General features: G+C 40.9%; 1 protein-coding gene across 3 annotated transcripts; it reads left to right on the forward strand.

The window, feature by feature from the left end:
* The first annotated feature begins 172 nt into the window (after positions 1–172).
* On the forward strand, positions 173–18,251 carry tulp3 (TUB like protein 3). Of its 3 annotated transcripts, none has more exons than XM_061030040.1 (12): positions 173–289; positions 7,075–7,116; positions 8,680–8,731; positions 12,654–12,816; positions 12,903–13,133; positions 15,765–15,898; positions 15,990–16,181; positions 16,755–16,867; positions 16,960–17,077; positions 17,179–17,277; positions 17,668–17,839; positions 17,927–18,251. In XM_061030040.1, exons 1-12 carry the CDS (start codon positions 270–272, stop codon positions 18,058–18,060), a joined length of 1,470 nt encoding a protein of 489 aa, XP_060886023.1. In that variant the 5' UTR covers positions 173–269; the 3' UTR covers positions 18,061–18,251. The 3 variants fall into 3 exon arrangements, with proteins under 3 accessions (XP_060886023.1, XP_060886022.1, XP_060886024.1); XM_061030039.1 differs by lacking the exon at positions 173–289 and adding an exon at positions 3,758–4,009; XM_061030041.1 differs by lacking the exons at positions 173–289; positions 7,075–7,116; positions 8,680–8,731 and adding an exon at positions 9,961–10,254.
* Positions 18,252–18,661: the final 410 nt, after the last annotated feature.

The following is an 18,661-nucleotide window of genomic DNA, read 5'->3' on the forward strand; positions in this document are numbered from 1 at the left end:
GTGTTCAAGGCTGTAATGACGTAAAGCTACTGTATATCTTATCTGAAGGTAAAATGGGAAAAAAAAAAAGGAAAAATTGTGAGTTCCATTCTCAACCCTTTAGCAGAATGTCCACCAATCAGGTTCCACCTAAGAAAACCGCGGACCAATAGGAACGGCCGTTCTTTGCGTGTGCGGTAACTAAGGACCGAGTTACGGAGTTCTCCTGAACCGCGTCCACAAAAAGTGTCCTGTTGCACGAGGATCTTCCTTAGCAACCGTGGATAAACATGAGTTACTACAGCATAAGGTAATGTAGAACAAACATTACGTACAATTTGTCTTTAATGTGTTGTGTTAGTGTTAACAGTGGAGTGAAAAGCCAGCCGAAGTAGTTACCTTTCTCATTTAACCGAGAAAACTGAACTGTCGCCCACAACTTTTTTTTAAAGGAACCATTGCATACAGTAGAGCCTGAAGTAGCTACCGTTAGCTTCAAGATGTAATACGCTCGGTATAACATTACACAACTGGTTAATAAACACATATGACAGTTAACTTGTATTATTTTCTAAATTTAACGATATAAATGCTTACTAAATGTAAAACACATTGAGCGTGATAACAGTCGTTGTGTCAAAAAAAACCGGAAAAGAAGACTATTTATTTCACGCTGCATTTAACGTTACGTTACCACAAGTGTAAATGAGCTATAGCCACAGTGTAAGTGCATGCTTGCTGTTATTTATATATTACATAATAGCTTGTAAATTACTTTATAGCCTGTTGGAACCATAACAACAGACAAGAGCTTTACTTAAATAACTCATCTTATCTAAACACAATTCTAACCTAACCCACAATGTATGTATCTCCTTAACATCCAAGCATCATCTGACCTTCAATAGAGCATTGTTTTTTGTTACAAATGGAAGCATTTATGCAACTTATTTCCTGAACTATTTTCGTCGAAACACGACTAATAAAAAAAGTCAAAAGTAAAAAAAAAAAACATATAATAAATGTAGGTCTACTGCGAGTTTTATAGGATAGATTCAAGATTTGTATTTGTCACATGCTCATACAGATGTGCAGTGAAATGTAAAGACTGTTCCGCAAGGCCATGCAATAACACTCAAATACTAATACACATATACACAGTAAAATAGAAATATAATGTAAAATTTAAAAAATAATTATTTGAATGTACAAAATATAGAATAATGTAAACAGTGTAAAGTGTCAATGTGTAAAGTGTCCAGGGTGTCAAATTGCAATGTGCAGATTGGAATGTGTGATGTGTGTGCATCATGCAATCACAGTTCTGTTTTGTTTTTTAACTAAGGATAGGATGGACTACACTGAATCCACACCCTTTTGTTATGTTATAACATATCAAGCCATCTGCATTACAAATAGCACTCTCTCTCTCCCTCTCTCTTTAGGTTTAGCATTGGCTACACTAAAGCTGAGGGCGAATTGTAAAAATGTTTGCATTTCATGTTTGAGCATGCCTTTCTGTCACAGTGTCTGTTCTGTGTCAGAGCATTCCTATAAAGTCGTATGTGTTCTCACTAGCAAACAATCCTCTCAAGCATGATCAAATGAGTCAGAAAATGCGCCTATATTCTGCATTTGGAAGTAACAGGAGTGATATGTAACAAAAGCCTGATGCAAGCAGCCAGACTCAGCCTTCAGCGCCAGAGTGCTCTCTTCAGTTTTCATGTGATGTCCACTCAGCTGCAGGTTGTTGAGTGGGCATCAGATGTGTTGTTGGATCTGTCATGTGTCTGTGTGTGTGTGTGTGTGTGTGTGTGTGTGTGTGTGTGTGTGTGTGTGTGTGTGTGTGTGTGTGTTTGCACTATAAACAATTTCAAACATTGGAGCAGAGGTCTGCTTTCATTCGGCAGGGAGTGGAAAATCAAAGCAGCTCCCACCCTTTCCTGTTATATTTCCTGTCTGAGTATTTGATTTTTCAGTCTGTAGATAAGGGCTCTCATTCAAGGCATAGATACAAGATGCAGGATTGTTTCCTACAGTTACAGTGACGTTATAAAGTCAGTTTTTTTCAAATTGTGTACAGCACATAAAAACAAACATGTTGCTTTCATGACTGAAAGAACATGTCCTACATATGTTGATGTTTTTGCCTAAAATGTCTATCACAATCAGGAGAAACTGTTTGCTTTGTAACTCTGACAGTTTAGTAATGTGAGACTCTTTCCTGATCAGCACACCAGCTGTAGTGCACACTACTCTGTTGGGTCATCCAACCCAGACAGATTGTGTTAAAGTTCACAGATGGCTGACTGAGCTTTCCTAACAAGCAGCCTTCAAAGACACCTTTTGTTCTACGTTTTCTTTGCTTTTTATCACACACTTGTACTACTTACTTATAGCTTTATACTAGTGTGCTACCCCCCCAAATGTGACCAGTGATTAAAAATATAAGCATCTATCCTGTCTTTGCTTTATGTAACATTGTGTTTTTGCTGCTGCTTTCTTGCCATTTTCAAACATAGTTCAATACTGCCAAATGTATAAAAGTGTCTTGGCCATAAGAGGGATAAATGTATGAAAGTGAATTCACGACATTGGCAATCTAACCTTCATCATCATAAATCAGTTGAAATAAATTCTGGCGGTTGAGCTCTGCACTACAAGTATAGCATGTGGTTGTCCAGAAGATTCCATATAACCCTCTGGGACTCTAAAGAAACATCTTTGGTATTTGAAATGGACTCACTTTCTCATTGTTGGACACTGCATTGAAAACATTCCACTGAAGTTGCAGTTTTTGCTCTGTATTCATGGATTCATGGTCATTCATGGTGTTTCTGCATGAAAACATAGTTTATTTTCGAGTGTTTGTTGTTGTGGTTCCTTTAACAGTAGAGTCAACCGTTCTGTCACACAACAGGCATTTCTTTGAAGCTTACTTAACAAAGTAACGCATCACTGTCGAAGATTAATGAGTCGAGGGCTTCCCTTGAGATCCTTGCTGTCAATCGTATTATTATCAACTTGTTGTAGCGTATTTCCATCATTTGTTTTGAGCTCAATAATTACTCCCTCTGGTAAGTGATTCCCCTGCTTATCATCAGTTGACTTGTATGCTATTTTACCTCAGTCTCTAAGGGCAAACACACTGGATGCTTTCCCCCTCTGCTCTCTCTCTCTCTCTCTCTCTCTCTCTTGCTCTTGCAAATAAGCATAAAAAAAACGATTGGGAGGCTCTGGTTGCCTAGCAACTAGATTAAGGTCCCTGCAAGGTATCTGCTTTTAGAAAAGGTAATCTATAAATCTCAGTATATTGAGTTAACCTTTTTAAAACAGCATGCGCTTCTTTGATATGATAATGATGAGGAACACAGACAGGAATCTGTTAGTCAGTAATCCAGTAAAGTTGATAGGAAGGGCATCGGCTTTCTGTAGAGATTTGTGCTATTTTAAGCTCAATAAATTCCTACTATTGCATAAAACTGAGACACCAAACAGACACATCTGCAGTTTGATTAATGCAGTGCCCCTTTATGAGTCACAGGAAAGAGCTGTGACTGATTGCTGAGTCTTTCAGAAAGTTACTGGAAAGTTGTCTAGAAATAAAGGGAACATGATTATTGCAACATTTTAGCATATGAAGCTATCAGATAATGGAATATATATGCTTTTGTAGTACTTTGTCCTGTTACTATCACACCTTTCCCTAGCTGAATCCGTGTGCTTTGCCAGAAGAGTGGAGTCATGGTAACAGCTCCGAGCCTCCCCAACCACTAGTAGCTGTCACTCCCCTGGGTGGGACGAAGCTACTCTTTGTCAGTGACATAACTGCAGTGATGTTGGAGCCTGCGGGGCTTTCTGTTAGGTAGGACTGCACTGTGACTCTGAGCTTCAGTGTCAGGGAAGATTTTTGGCATACAGTAGACAGGAGAGTTTGGACTACAGCATTCCTGCCGCTGCATCCACTGTAAAGAATGGAGGATGTAAAGAATGGAGGATCTCAGCCTGCCTACAGTCGCTGGTCGTACAGGTAGAGCTGCACACACTGGCATGTAGATATTATGATGTTTTAGGTACTTAAAAATACCATCACTTGTGTTCTTTCCAAGACTTGCGGTTCATTTTGTTCCTGCATTGCCACATTGATTATTGCTTCAGTTTTACAAGCTATGTTTACGCTTGGGAAAGTGGTCTGTGCCAGGAGAGCGGCAACAGCTCCTATAATGTTTCTTCCAGTCACTTTGGCCGGCTGAACAGCTGATATGCAGTCAAAGATGTGCCTGTTGCTCATGTTTCTGCAGCCATGATGTCTTTACTTATTCAGAGCATCAGGCTGTGGCTGTGCTGTAACCAGAGTTGGTGATTTGCGTATGTGTGACCAGCCTTTTTTTGTATGCTCTGGATTGCTTGATTGGATCACTATATAATTAAGTATGTGAATAAATATCCATCTGACTGAAATGACTTTGACTATAAGAATTTAGCCAAAAAAGGCTCAACTATCTCTAGTTGTCACTGCTGGGATGTAATTTGTACTAAAAAGATTTAGCCTTTATTTGCACTGCAGGTCGCTGAGTTTGCAGCTTGACCTTGATAATTGTAGAAGGATCCAATAGGGACACTGCTTATGAGGACATCCAGTATAACCTGTGTAAAGCTCTTTACAGATTGCAATTCCCAGACAGCACTGTAACAAAGTTCCGCTGTCATTACACGCTTGTATTTACACAATGTATCCACAGCGGCATTATATCGATGTCCTGGTGTGTGATTTCTCGTTGTGTTACGACACTATAGAAGCCTGAGAGGCGCGATGAGAAAACAAGCAGCAAGAGCTTCACAAACACACACTCAGACATGCACACACACACACACACACACACACAGCGCTGTTCTGCTCTGCCGCCTCTTACCTACTCAGATGCTGAATATGAGGCTGAATGACCTCCCCACACAATTCTTCCTCCGTGCGTTAAACATTGCAGGCAAGGCTCAACAGGGGGCGCAAATATACAACTTCAACTGGTGATATACAAGATTTCATTTGTTTTTGTCACTTCCATAATACACTTTCAGCATACATGGGAGTGATGTTACTTTCTTCTCAAATCAGGCACACTGATATGTAAACAATTAACTATTTTTAGGAAGCCATATTTTAGCATTGGGGGTTACAAGTTTCATAATCCATCATGATTGTGAAAAGAGACTTCTACTAAGCAAAAACTGTGATCATGGCTTATGTTTTAAGCTAACTATTCAGGGGAAAAAGTAAAGCTCGACTGGTATTGCACAGTTTCCTGTTGGCAGAGGGCGGATGCTGTGCTTGCCCTATCTGTCATTTAAACATTAAGTCATTTGGTATATTTATTTCTCTCTGAAAGCCATGCACTGGCCCACAGGGAGTTGAATAATTTAATCTTATCAGTCCTCCTTTTGTCCTTTATCCTCCCTAAGTTGGAAGCTGACTTGCCTTTGGCAGACACTAAGTAATGCTACTTTCAAATTATTATTTTTTGAAGTAAATTGGAAGACCTTTAATTAACATGAACAACAGCTAAATTGACCTGGTATTATAATAACATCCCTGTGGTTATTACCATGCAATTTTCTTAATAGATTTATCTTTTGTTTAGCTGCTAGTTTTTAGCTGGTTATGAAACAGCCTGACATTAATACAGATCTCTCAATGGTGATGAAGTAATTGACAGCATGCTGCACAACCTTTGTTTACACTTTCCACTGCCAGGATTCTTAATGAGATTTGACTAAAACTTCCTCACAGGAGCTTTGAAGCAGTTACATCGTATAGGTCTTGCACTCTCTCTCTGAAGTCTATGTCATATTGCACATTTATTATAAGCTTCTAAAAAGCCGCCGGCCTAGTTTTATCCAATTAAATATTTTGATTTCCATGTGCAGGTTAAAAAAAAAGACACACAGCCCTTCGCAGTCCCCACCCTCGATCAGTGTGTTAATCTCTACAGCTCTGTGTGAAAACCTCCAATTACAGCGAAGCTTAAGAAGTGGCTGCAGGTTTTTAATCAATGCTGGTGGAGGTGCACTGTTGACGGAAGGGAAAACACCATGGTTACCTAGCTAACACACACACACACACACACACACACACACACACACACACACACACACACACACACACACACACACACACACACACACACACACACACACACACACACACACAAGGAGGGGACAACAGTGGTGTGTCCTTGTCTTGTCACCCAAGCTGTGATGGACTAATGAAACATTGATCGCTCACAGCTGTGATGAGGTGCTGTCTAAGTGTGACGCGTTTGTGTGTGCGTACGTGTGCATACGTGTGTTTGTACCATATGCACATGTTTTTCAGGAACATTATATGTCGGTGGGGACATACACACACATCCCCAAACAGATTAAAGTATTTGTGATAGCACAAGGTTGTTGTCCTATTTTAAGTTGCACCTGTTGTACGATTGCCCACTCTCTTCATTATCAGCTTGTTTGACTGAATTAGATAATTACTGTTCTCCCAAAATGTCACCTCTGATGGAATTTATTAATTAAAATGTCACTTCTAGAGTACATCCAGTAAGAGTAGCTTTTTAGCATCAGTCTCTCAGACCAACATTTTTATTTGCCATATCTCCTCTGTCCCTCAGCGCACTACCTTCCCTCCTACCCATTCCCCACCTTAGTGTTCCGACCAATTCTACAAATAGTGTTTCTGCGTGGGCGGGACCATCTCTCTTCCTCCACATTGTTGCAGCGCTAACGAGTCAGGAAGGAGGGGTTCATGTGGAAAAAAAAACATGTATGAAATATGTTGGAGCCTCTGAGTGACACATAAATAAGCTGAAGAAAGCGCCGTCCCGTCAGTGTGAACACAGAGCTAACAACAAACCTAGAGGGAGTTTGACTTCACTCTAGTAAAGAAAGTCATTACTCAAAGTTATATTTTGTTTTCTTGTTTAAAACATCATATATTATACCTTTAATCTCTTTATCTTGTTTCTGAACTTGTTCTATTCCCTTCTTCTCCACATGTGCTGTGTTGCTGGCAACCTTGGTTCCAAATTGCTGTTTACCCTGAAGACCCTCCAGCTCTGCAAGCTTCTCTTCCAACTCGACAGCAAGGTAGACCCTGAAGCACTTGCCAAGATACTCACATATAAAACTGTCTCAATCTGTGTCTGGAGGTTTTGGATTTAACATGGAACAACAGAAGGTTGGATTCGCTGCTCAAATAGTTTTATCCAAAGTAACCTGCAGCAATCTTTGTGAATTCATTTAGATTAACAGACATTGAAGAGGGTGAGCCTTACTGTTTTTTGAAAGGAGGCTGTTAGAGTAAATGTGGTTTGTGTCCACCAGCACGCACAACCAACAATGACTTCTTCATCTTCACATACTAGGATGGTAAAAAACCAGAGCCACTACTCCAGGGTCTACCATTGAGTTCACCGGCACAACTTTCACCCTTTCTTTCCTTAACATCCTCAATACCTAATTAAAAAGTACCATCGTCCTAAACTCTTCCCTGTCACCAGCACTTGTTCTCAGAGGTCATAATGGCCTCCTGGGGGTCCATCTGTTTGCCAATGTCAACAGCGTTCGACGCTTTGAAAGGGATTTACGAGAAATGTTATGACACACTGGTGCAAGATGACGATGACTAGCTTCCAAGTAGATGTTTGGCTGCAAATGATGATGTTAATTTGAACACTGTGGACTCATTAAAACACAGCTTGGCTTAAATGAGTTTCCGGAACTCGTCACCGTTTGGTGTTCACTGGCTGTCCTTTAGAGATGAGTTGTGACGTCAGCAAGCAGGGACTTAGAGGTCCTTAAGACGAGTGTGTCATCACTTACAAATTAGAGCTGTGAGTGACTGAGGGGGGGTGGGAAATTGGAATGAGTCAGTCTGATAATGATGGACAGATATAGATGACTTCTAATCGTAATCTGAGAATCCTTTCCTGTAAAAGGCTCATTTCAGCTCAGCATTACATGTGTATGTCAGGAAAAGATACAAGAAATGAGAAAGGGAGTTAGTCACCCACACATTACATCAACGTATAGGAGTGACTTATGAGACAGATACCGTAGGTCTCTGACCCAGCCTCTGACAGCACAGACTCCTGCTGTTGCCCTTCTCTTTGCTCTTGGTAGCTGAGCAACATGGGTCAGGTCCCTTCAGATAGGTGTCTTGGGTGAATGCCCAGAGGACCCAGACTGCAAGGCGTTCCCTCAGCTGGAGCTCTGGCCTTTTTCTGTTTTTGAGTCCTTTTCTTCAGTCATTTAAGAAAAAGAAAACACGGAAGTCGACTTTTTAGCTTTTTTGGTTCTAGTCATGATAAGGTCATGACTTACTGTTTTAGTTATATTACACACTACGTTTTACGTGATCTCTACATGGATGATCTACACATTTTAAACTGCTAGTCCCCTGAATATACCCTATTAACACACTAATTACTTTATGTTATACTAGACTTCACAAGATGCCAAGTCTTCTCAATATAAAGCAATAAATATGTGTAAAATCCAAGAGGCAACCTCCAGTGTTGAAAAACGAGGCCAATATGGAAATGCAGAAAAAATGCTGAAAGTGATTTTTTTTATCTACCTCAACGTTTTATTGAGTTTGTGTTCAAATTTCTAACTTCTTATAACAAAGGTTTGTCTCTTTCTCTGCAGTGGCATTGAAGACGACAGCGCCACTCTCATGCAGCAGAAACTGAAAAAACAAGTAAGAGACCAATCTTCATTCACATTTCATGCCTTTGTTTTATTTTCCTAAAGCTGTTATGTCTTTAATAACTTGTTTTTGTATTTTGCTGATTTTTAAACTCATCTCCAGCTAAATGTTTAGTTTCTGTCCTAGCTTGTATTTTTAAAGTAGCTTTAAAACTTTGCACTGGCAGTGCCCATGCAAAACTGATGCAGTTCATCTGTCTGCACACTCTGTCTGCTGGGACTTATTATATTGACTTAATGAGAAACTAATCTGACTCTTCATTTTGAGGATACATAGACCAGATCTGCTGCTTATGACAGGATGATTCTTCTTTAAATTTTTTAAATGTTTTGCCCTAATTGACTGAATTGACAACCAACACTGATCTGACAAAACTCTGCTGTAGCCTTCTATCTCATGGATACATACGCTGTAGTTTCAGAGCTAACCTGTAGTGTTACTGTAATCAGTTGCCAAGATGAAGGTGAAGTGCTGCGACGTTGCGTGTTTTCTGCTCAGATGTCACCAAGGGGAGCCTGCTGTTTGGCACGAAAAGCTTCAACATCGCTGCGGTGGCATGCGTCTTAGGGATTACAGTTGTTGGTTTCGGAAATCTCCGGTTTTTCACCTGCCCAGTCACTTGGAATTTTAATGCCTTCTTGCTGCTGAGGTGGAATTGTTTTCCTTTATCCACCCGTTACCTGGCATAGCACACATTTGTTCTCTTTTCATCCTTTCCTCCTGAGTCTCTGTTTGATGCTTTATCCCAAACCATGTTGATGAACGGCTGTGTTGGAGCTTTGATTTAAGCTGGTATAGCTGTACACCCCTATCTCATACATAGGGGAGTGAGGGACAGGAAGGCAAGACTGGGGAGTTCAAAGAGAGAGGAGGATTTAGCGTGGGGGGGGCCTGGCTTAGTCTGTGTGTGTGTGTGTGTGTGTGGGTCTGTCCTTAGGTCCCGCTGGGCCTCAGTTGTACAGCACACTAGAGTGTCTGCTTCTTACATAACTTTAAAAAAAAAAAAAATACACATATACTCATGACAAGAGGAGGATCATCTTGATTTAAAAAAACAAGATTAAAAACCTGAAAGTTTACTTTGTGCATTTTTAATCCTGAAATAACATAAAAACAGAAACCAACACCAACAAGCTTGGCTGCTCTGACCCTCTCACTTCTAGCGCACCTCACAGCCCCCTTTCTCTCTCTTTCTCTGTCGCTCTCTCTTTTGCCGGAGCACTAATGACTCCAGTGAGCAGCAGTGACCCTGCGCGCACACAGCCACAGACATACATTCTGCCGATTTGTGAGAGAGAAGCTTTTTCTGCCTGAGGACCAAAGAGAGCAACGAGGAAGCTGTTGGTTTATCGATTTGTAAGACATCCAGGAGAGGAATAAGGGGGGGAGAGAGACAGGGTCATGTCCAGCAGGAGAGCTGCTCTTTGTGGGATGAAATAGTTTTCAGCTGAATGCAGGAAAAATGGAAACCTGTTAACTTGGGCTCACACTTGTTGAGGATGTCAATGGAGCGGGTTGGTAACTTTTTTTTTCTGATATCTGTTCTTATTTATCTGTTTGTTTGGGTGATACATGTGTGGTGCTATTTTTATCTTTCTCTCTGACTTTCTGAAATGGAAAAGAAAAATCGTGACCTCAAGTAATCTTTCAGCGATTTAATCCACGATTGTTCTCTCAATTTTTTTGAATACATATCTTCTACAAACAGAATTATATTTGAGTCTGTTTTTTCTCGTGTCTCGGCTGACGCAGGAAAGACTGTAAGAGCCTGAATGAGGTTACATCCTGGTCTTGTTGAGTCCTCAACAAAGGAATGGATAATCACAATAGATTGGCTTAATTTAGCAATGAGACAGGAAGGCAACACAAAAAGTGTAATCTTGATTATGTAGCATTCAGTCCATAGTAAAAGCTGCGAGTAGAAGTTCATTATAAGAAGTCAACGAGCCTCACTTCTTCTTATTTCCTTATTGGTTAAACCAAAATCTTCATTCAGACGAGTCGGCTTGTCTAAAGTTAGGAAAACACTCCGATGGTCACAATCCAGCACAAAATGTATTTAATATGGCTAAACATGGGATCACAGTATCTGCGTCTATATGTTCACTATGCTTGTTTTCAACTGTCCAGTAGAGCTTTATGGCAGTAGCCATCAACCGGAGCTACAGCCCGGCTAGTGGCCTGACAGTTCGGACAAAGCATTGGACCGAAATGGCAGGTCTACATTGATAAAAGTATTAATAACTGACTAGTCTTTCTGGTGCTGCCGGCTTATCCCACATATCTCTAGTGGGGACACAATTCACTTTTCAATTGCTGAGAGGACTGCAACTTGTTGTTGTTGAGGGGACTTTCAATGGTAGACTACTAGCATTAGATTTTTGTAAAGTTAGGTGGTTCAGGTCTGAGTTTTTTTTATGCATCTTGAAATTGGGCAGAAACATTGTTGCTAACACTGTTACCCTTAAGTGAGATTTTTTTTTTAAATGGTAACATCCAGATTCAGATCATAAAGCTCTTACACTCATTACACATCTGGGATTAAAATAATGGATGCATTAAGTAAAACCAGTTCTATTGCTTAGACACAATCTTAGTAGTTGATTTTCTCAATGATGATCATAAGAGGGTCACAGGACTGTTTTTCCCATTAATATCTATGACTATGTAGTAGGCCTCTCTGCATTCCTGTTAATTGTTTTCACAGCGCTAGAAGCTGTAGTTTTGCAGAACTGGAAACAGTGACATTTGTTAGAGGCACTTTCCCAGCGTTCCCACAATGACTGATGAGTTCTGACAGCTTTTTGGTTGGGCAAATATGAGACTTGGCCTCCGTGGTCTCTTCCAGTTCACTACACAGCATCGCCAAACAGCACTTGTTGTTGTGCATTTGACGCACTAATTAACGCGCTTGTGTAACCCAATGGCTGCTTTGACCCTCGAGAACGGGGCTTTTGGGGTAAAGGACAATGGGACAGCAGCATGACAAGAATATTTGTTTGTATCTATACCCCAGCCTGTGCTGTCAGCCTGCAAAAACCTCTGGATAAAAGTGACATGTCACTGAACATTTTGGTGGATCCTACCTTTTGTCTTTGCCAAATCTTTTTAGGGTGGATTCAAAGCCGTTCTTGACTGCAGAATAAAGCAAAGCACCAACAGAGGCTCTTGTAGCTCCCATTATTTCAGCTATTCAGTAAACCCATTCACTGCACTCTGAGGTATTCTGGCACTCTGGCTTGGGTATGATTGTTGGCTTTTATACATTTATTTTTTTGTGTCTCTCGTTTGGCTGCACTCTTGAGGTTATTCATTCTGTTGTGAGTCATCATGTATTCACATAACTGCTCTGTGTGTTTGTTTTGTCTACACAGTGTGGGTGTCTATCTCTTTACTGTGTCATCAAATGAACTGGTATGGATTTTTCTTAACCGAGTGATATTTTTATTACATGAAAAATCATTTTTCTTGTATTTCTGTAGCATACCAGGCCTATGCGGGCCCTCCTACTGTAGGACCTGAAGTTTTACAGAAAGCTGTATACAGTGGCCCCTTCTGCGCATTTCCTGGTTTGAAGTTATGTTGTCATTGCCATATGTCAGCGTCTGCAGGGATATTTTGGCTTCACTTTTGTACAACGGAAGGAGACACGCTGTGCTTATACATTTACAGTCACCGGTTCTATACAATAGGGCTGCTTTTTGTAAGAGTCTCCCCTGGCTGGTTGTTAGAAGTGATACAGGTCGGAGGCACTTTTCTGCATTGGCTTCATTTTTTAAATGAGGAGTATTAATCCATTTCCTACAAAAAAATATCTTCTGATCTACACAGGTCTCTATTCACAGTTGTCTAGTTATAGTATAGCACATGCATGGAATGAGATGAAATGTCTGCTCTCCTGTTTGACCCACAGAGAGCTCTCCTGGAGCAGAAGCAGAGGAGGAAGCGTCAGGAACCCCTCATGGTCCAGCCCAACACAGAGACCCGCCCCCGGCGCTCCAGGACAGGGCGGGGCGAGGAGCAGGCCCCCCTGGTTGATTCTCAACTCAGTGTCACCAACGATGTAATCATGGATGGTGAGGAAAACTCCCCCTGTTGTTTTTTTTAACATTTGTATTATTTCTGTACAACAACCTCACCTTTTCAATATATTCTGCTTTAGGCATTGATGGCCCAGCAGCTTTTTTAGGCTCAGAAGCCTCTGACCAGGGGACGAAAATACAAATCCTGTCTGTGAGCCAGTCCCAGTCCCCTTCTCAATCTCAGTCTCAGTTCAAGGTACAGCCTCATTCTCAGCCCCAGTCCCCCGCTGCTGAAGAGCCTGAGCGAGACGGAGACACTGAGTCGCTCCTCGAGCCCAAGACAGACATCCACGAATTACTGAAGAAACAAGGTAAGTCCTGAGAGAGCTTAAGGGATTTAGATAAAAGCCTGGAGAAAAGAAGGCTGCATTTTTTTAAAAGAGGAAAAGCACTTTGCTGTTTTTACTGTTGCTGCATCATTTGTTCATCCTTGGAATATAGCTTTCCGAACAAAGAAAGTTTACACTTGGATTTGAATATGTTGGAGCAACATCAACACATCTCTCAACAACTCTACAGTGTTATCTAAGGCTGAGGGAATAATATGAGTCAACCTCACGCTATCAGAAATAGCACACACTGCTGGAAGTTTCATTTTCGGTGTCAGAAAAGCTGCTTTCACACATGCACTCCTGAAACCATATGGAAAATTCAGGATGACCTGCCCCTGAAATCTTTCTGAGTTTCTTATTCGCAAAAGTCCCTCACAGCATGAAGTTTCCCTGTCGAACAGGAGGGGGCGATCTCAGGAGGTGAGATGTAAAAAGGCTGTTGCACACCCAGAACATTATCAGGAGTTTTAGTGCATGTGTCAAAACAGCTAATGACGAGTAATCGATAGAACATTACAGTTAATGGTTTCAGAATCCTTTTAAATGACTTAAAGGAAAACTAACGACTTTTCAAATTATTCAAATATTATAAATCCATTGAACCTTTAGATCATTATATGACCAGAAAAGATGCAGATAGTTTAAATCTAAGTGTCAATCTAGCTCCATGAGCAGTTTAAAAATGTGCATTTGTCACTTTGTCTGTGGAGTCTGATGCTGTTTTACAAAGAAGTAGGATGATCTAATGTCATGTTGTGTGTTAAACGCGAGGTATTTGTGGTCAGGGTATGAAAGATGAACAAATAATAATCAAGGTTAAAGATAGAGAACAGTGTGTTCATGTATAACCTGTATGAAGTCTTATTAGTCTGAGCTGATGTAGTTGTGTCTAAACATCAGAAGCAACTTAAGCAAAGTTAGACTTTTCCATATCCCTCAGACTTCAGCCCTCTGTTGCTGCAGTATAGAACGGATGCAGACAGCGGCCTGATTGATGGCGGCGCAGCCCAAAAATGGGTCATTTAATAATAGGCTGGGGCATTGTTCATTCTGCAAGAGCTCTACCGTGGCATCATTATAGCTACTGCCACCCTCATCCAGCAGCCTGCTGGCAGGGATTTATAAACTTTGTTGACAATGTATTCAAATGTAGACGAGGATGGGTTGTGTTTAGGTTGTCAAAATGTTCCATACTTCGACACTTTTTAATATCATGTGTTTTAAAAGGTGCTTTACTATTTTAATGATGGATGGTATTCAAAAGTACAAGAGCTTTAAAAAACAAATACTTCTCTCTTGATCAAAAGAGAAGTAGCACTGTTTTAATTGCACAAAAAACTTTGCCAACGTTTCAGTACCGAATCATTGCCAACATATTTTTGCAGTTTAGACGGTGGGCAGGAGTTTGCCTGAATTCTTTGGTAATTACTAACAAAAGCTGACCCAACATTGGGACCCTGGGACTTGCATTTCTGTTGCTGTGGTATCATTATAAGTATTGATATTGTCTGATTTTTAAAAGAAGCGAATCAGAGTTTGAAAATGGACTGTGGAGGGGACATGTTCACCTTTATTTAAAGACTAGACCGCTATACATATGTAACAGTATCATCACAGTGCAGAGACACAAGTTCTGCAATCCTCAAAAATCCAACGGCTAAGTTTAGCAAATGAATATATCGAGAAGAAGCAGGTTAATTTCCGTGTAATGTTCTTGACCTGGTGTGCATTATTTAAAATGCAGAAGTGTGTGGCTTTATTTTGAAGGTCTCTGACATTTCCTGGCAGTTGACTCCATGAGCCGCTGACTAACACGACTCCGCTCTGTGTTTTAATTGGAGCCCTTGAGTCACGGTTTCGAGGGACGCTAACATTTACAATCCATATTTCATGATGATTCATTTGTTCTCTCAGGGAGAGCTGTGGACCCGAGGTTCCACTTTTGTAAATACCCCAGTGTAAATATTGTCTTTCCACTGTCTTATTGTTATTCTGTGTGCTCCCACCTTCATCTGCTCAGGATCCTGCTGGCCGGCTGTTATAGAGTTTGTTGATTTGTGACGTGTGTATTATTTTTGTTGGAAAATGCTAAATAAAATATTATTTTAAAAAAAGAGTGCAATGTCGAAAGCTGTCTAGATCGGCCGTCTGTTTTACATCGACATGAGGGCATGCATTTCTTGGCATTGTTCTCACCCCTCCAGAAACCAGTTTATAAAATATCAAAGCTTTAAGAGTCGTGAGCAGAGAATAAATCACATTATTCTGTTTGTTGAAAAGCACTTTCAAGACGACTCATGTACATTTACAAATCTCTATCCACTTTCCTCTTTTGCATTTAAAAAGCCTCCACTCTTGAATAATAATATTCCGCCCTAAATGTCAAAGAAATACGAAAAGAGTGTGCTGTAACCCTTGCCTCAGCATTGCGTCAATTCATGAGAAATGAGTCGTAATCAAATATCAAAGACGATGGATGACCCAAGAAAAAGGAAATCCACGGCAGGGACAATTTTGTACAAAAACCAAAGTCTTTGAGGCTCTGAGTTTTCCCTTCATGTTTTATAAAGGCTTTCATGTATCACTCTTTCACCTCCTTTCCTTCATTAGGTCTGTGTGGCAGCATGAATTTTGATGAAGACAGCGAGAATGAGGACGACGGGGAGGAAGAACGGACGCGTTCTCTGTCAACAAACGCAGACACAACCAGACCGGATTCAGCCGCCAGTGGAAAAGACATTCCTGTGAGTACACTGACTTTGAGAGTAGACTTCACATCAAATTCAAAGAAGGCCATTTTTTTTTTTTTTTAATGGCTGTTTTTATTGTTCCTAGGAGCTGGTAACCCCCGGATCGCCCACGGCTGACAGTGCACTTATCGATGTGGCCAATCTGGAGGAGTTCGTCTTCCTTCCAGCTCCACGCGGCGTCACTGTTAAATGTCGGATCAGCCGGGACAAGAAGGGCATGGACCGCGGACTCTACCCCACCTACTTCATGCACATGGAGAAAGAGGACGGCAAGAGGGTGAGTACCGGTCTAATGTGTTCATGTAAATGAAATGATCAGTAGATTAATTAGTCCCACATAGTCAGACTTTTCTCTGGCATTCATAATAAGTGGCGGAGCTGACTGACTGACTGACTGACTGACTGACTGACTGACAGGCGTGCAGCTGTTTGTCAGGAGACCTTAGGCCCGCCTCAGCTCCAGCTCTTTGCCTGTTGTTAGGTTGACCGAAAGTTTTTCCAAAGAATTTCCAATATGGCAACCACCATCGATGGGCATCAAAAGTCGGCTTCAGAAATGACATGACATGGATGACATCACTGAGACTATGTCCATGTGTTATACAATCTGATTATTTTTTTCTATGACATAATCAGGTGACATTCAAGAAGAGAGAATACTATTTACACACATTCAATTTCATAGCTTAAAAAAAAGGCATACAAAATGATTAAGAAGTATTGGAAAAAAACACAAATGGACACAGTCATCTTTTTATTTCTTACATTCTTGACTTTATTTATAATATAAATGGGAAGTGGATCATCCAAAGTTGTTGCTACAACAATATGTTTTGTTTTTTCTTTGCAGGTGTTTCTGCTGGCAGGTAGGAAAAGAAAGAAGAGTAAAACGTCTAACTACCTTATTTCAGTGGATGCCACTGATCTGTCTCGAGAGGGAGAGAGCTTCATAGGTAAACTCAGGTAGGCCCACACTCACACTGCTCTACTGCACACGACTCAGGTGTTTAGTATGAATGCTGTAAACATCTCATCAACAATACGTTTCCGATCAGATCCAACCTCATGGGCACCAAATTCACCGTGTACGACAACGGCACCAATCCCTGCAAAAACCCCGGAGCGCTACTGGAGGAGAGCAACAAACGACAGGAACTGGCTGCCATCTGCTATGTGAGTCAATGACAAAGACTGACGAGTTTAGTTTGATGCAAATGAGTTCCTTCATAATGTGTTAATTTAAAACATGACTCTGTGTGTGTATCGTTTGGCAGGAAACCAACGTGCTGGGATTCAAAGGACCACGGAAGATGACAGTTATCATCCCGGGAATGAACATGAACTTTGAGAGAGTTCCTGTGCGGCCTCAAAGCGTGAGTTTGACATCAGAACTTGTTCAGCTCAGTTCTTTGTCTACAATGTTGGATATGACTAAATCCCCGTTTCCACTAAGTAGTCCGGTTCATCTTGGTTCTGTAAGGTACACATTTATTGGCGTTTCCAGAGACAAAAGTTGGGAATGATTACCAAAATAAACAATTCTTAGGTCCTACTTTTTTTGCTAGCGACAGAAACATTATTTCTGTATCGACCTTTCTATGACAAGTTTACAGAAGCCAGATCTGTTTTGTTGTCAAAGAATACATTTCTATTTCAAAGATCTTAAAATATATTTATGTAGAGAGTAAACGTTTGTATAGAGAGAGCACAAGAGCTCTCACTTTGATTGAATGCATTCATTAATTCTTATTCTTATTATTCAGGAGCAGGATAGTCTCCTGAGCAGGTGGCAGAACCACTCCATGGATAACCTCATCGAGCTGCACAACAAGGCCCCCGTGTGGAACGACGACACCCAGTCTTACGTCCTGAACTTCCACGGCCGCGTCACCCAAGCCTCTGTGAAAAATTTCCAAATAGTTCACGACAATGACCGTGAGTGTCCTACCTCTTCACCTCTATCATATTTGTCACTAGTGACACTCTGTAAAATGATTCTCCTATTTTCCCTCCCGACTCCAGCCGACTACATCGTCATGCAGTTTGGCCGAGTGGCTGAAGACATCTTCACTCTGGACTACAACTACCCCATGTGCGCCCTCCAAGCCTTCGCCATCGGCCTGTCGAGCTTTGACAGCAAGCTGGCCTGTGAATGAACTCCCACTTTAGACTTCCAAATCGACACATTTCCTGCCCGCCCTCGAGTCTTTGAGCATACTCACGATCATTTAGTGGGGTTATTTCTAAATAATAATCAATAAATCAGTTCACACATTTTGCACAGTTAATGTGTTCATTTGTGTAGACTCTTAAAGGGAAAGTAAAACACACCTCTCCTCTGTGCTGGAGACAAGTGTGTCTCCTCTGTGGACAGCCAGTACAGAAAGAACTGATGTTTAATTTATGACTGACAGTTTGAAGGCCAGCGATAAAGTGTATGAATCATGTCTTTACTTTTTCTCCTGTTGCCTTGAAATGAAATTTCCCTCTGTTTTTTTGTTTTTTTATCACACTAGCAGCTGGTATGTCTCTTATTGGAACATCCATTATTTGTTGCCTGTAATCTGGCGCCACCCTCAGGCCAAAACTCAGAATTAGTTATTAACAAGAGACAGCAAATTTAAGTTTTATTCTTTTTTTTTCACATCCATAAAACCATATTTTAAACTACTGTACATACTGTTCATTGTCCTTCAGAGTTCCTCTCCTGTTTACATCTTTAAATGTGTCTGAATTGTTAAACCGTCTGCTCTGATG

The sequence above is a fragment of the Labrus mixtus genome, chromosome 22, assembly GCF_963584025.1.
Source record: "Labrus mixtus chromosome 22, fLabMix1.1, whole genome shotgun sequence".
NCBI lineage: Eukaryota > Metazoa > Chordata > Actinopteri > Labriformes > Labridae > Labrus > Labrus mixtus.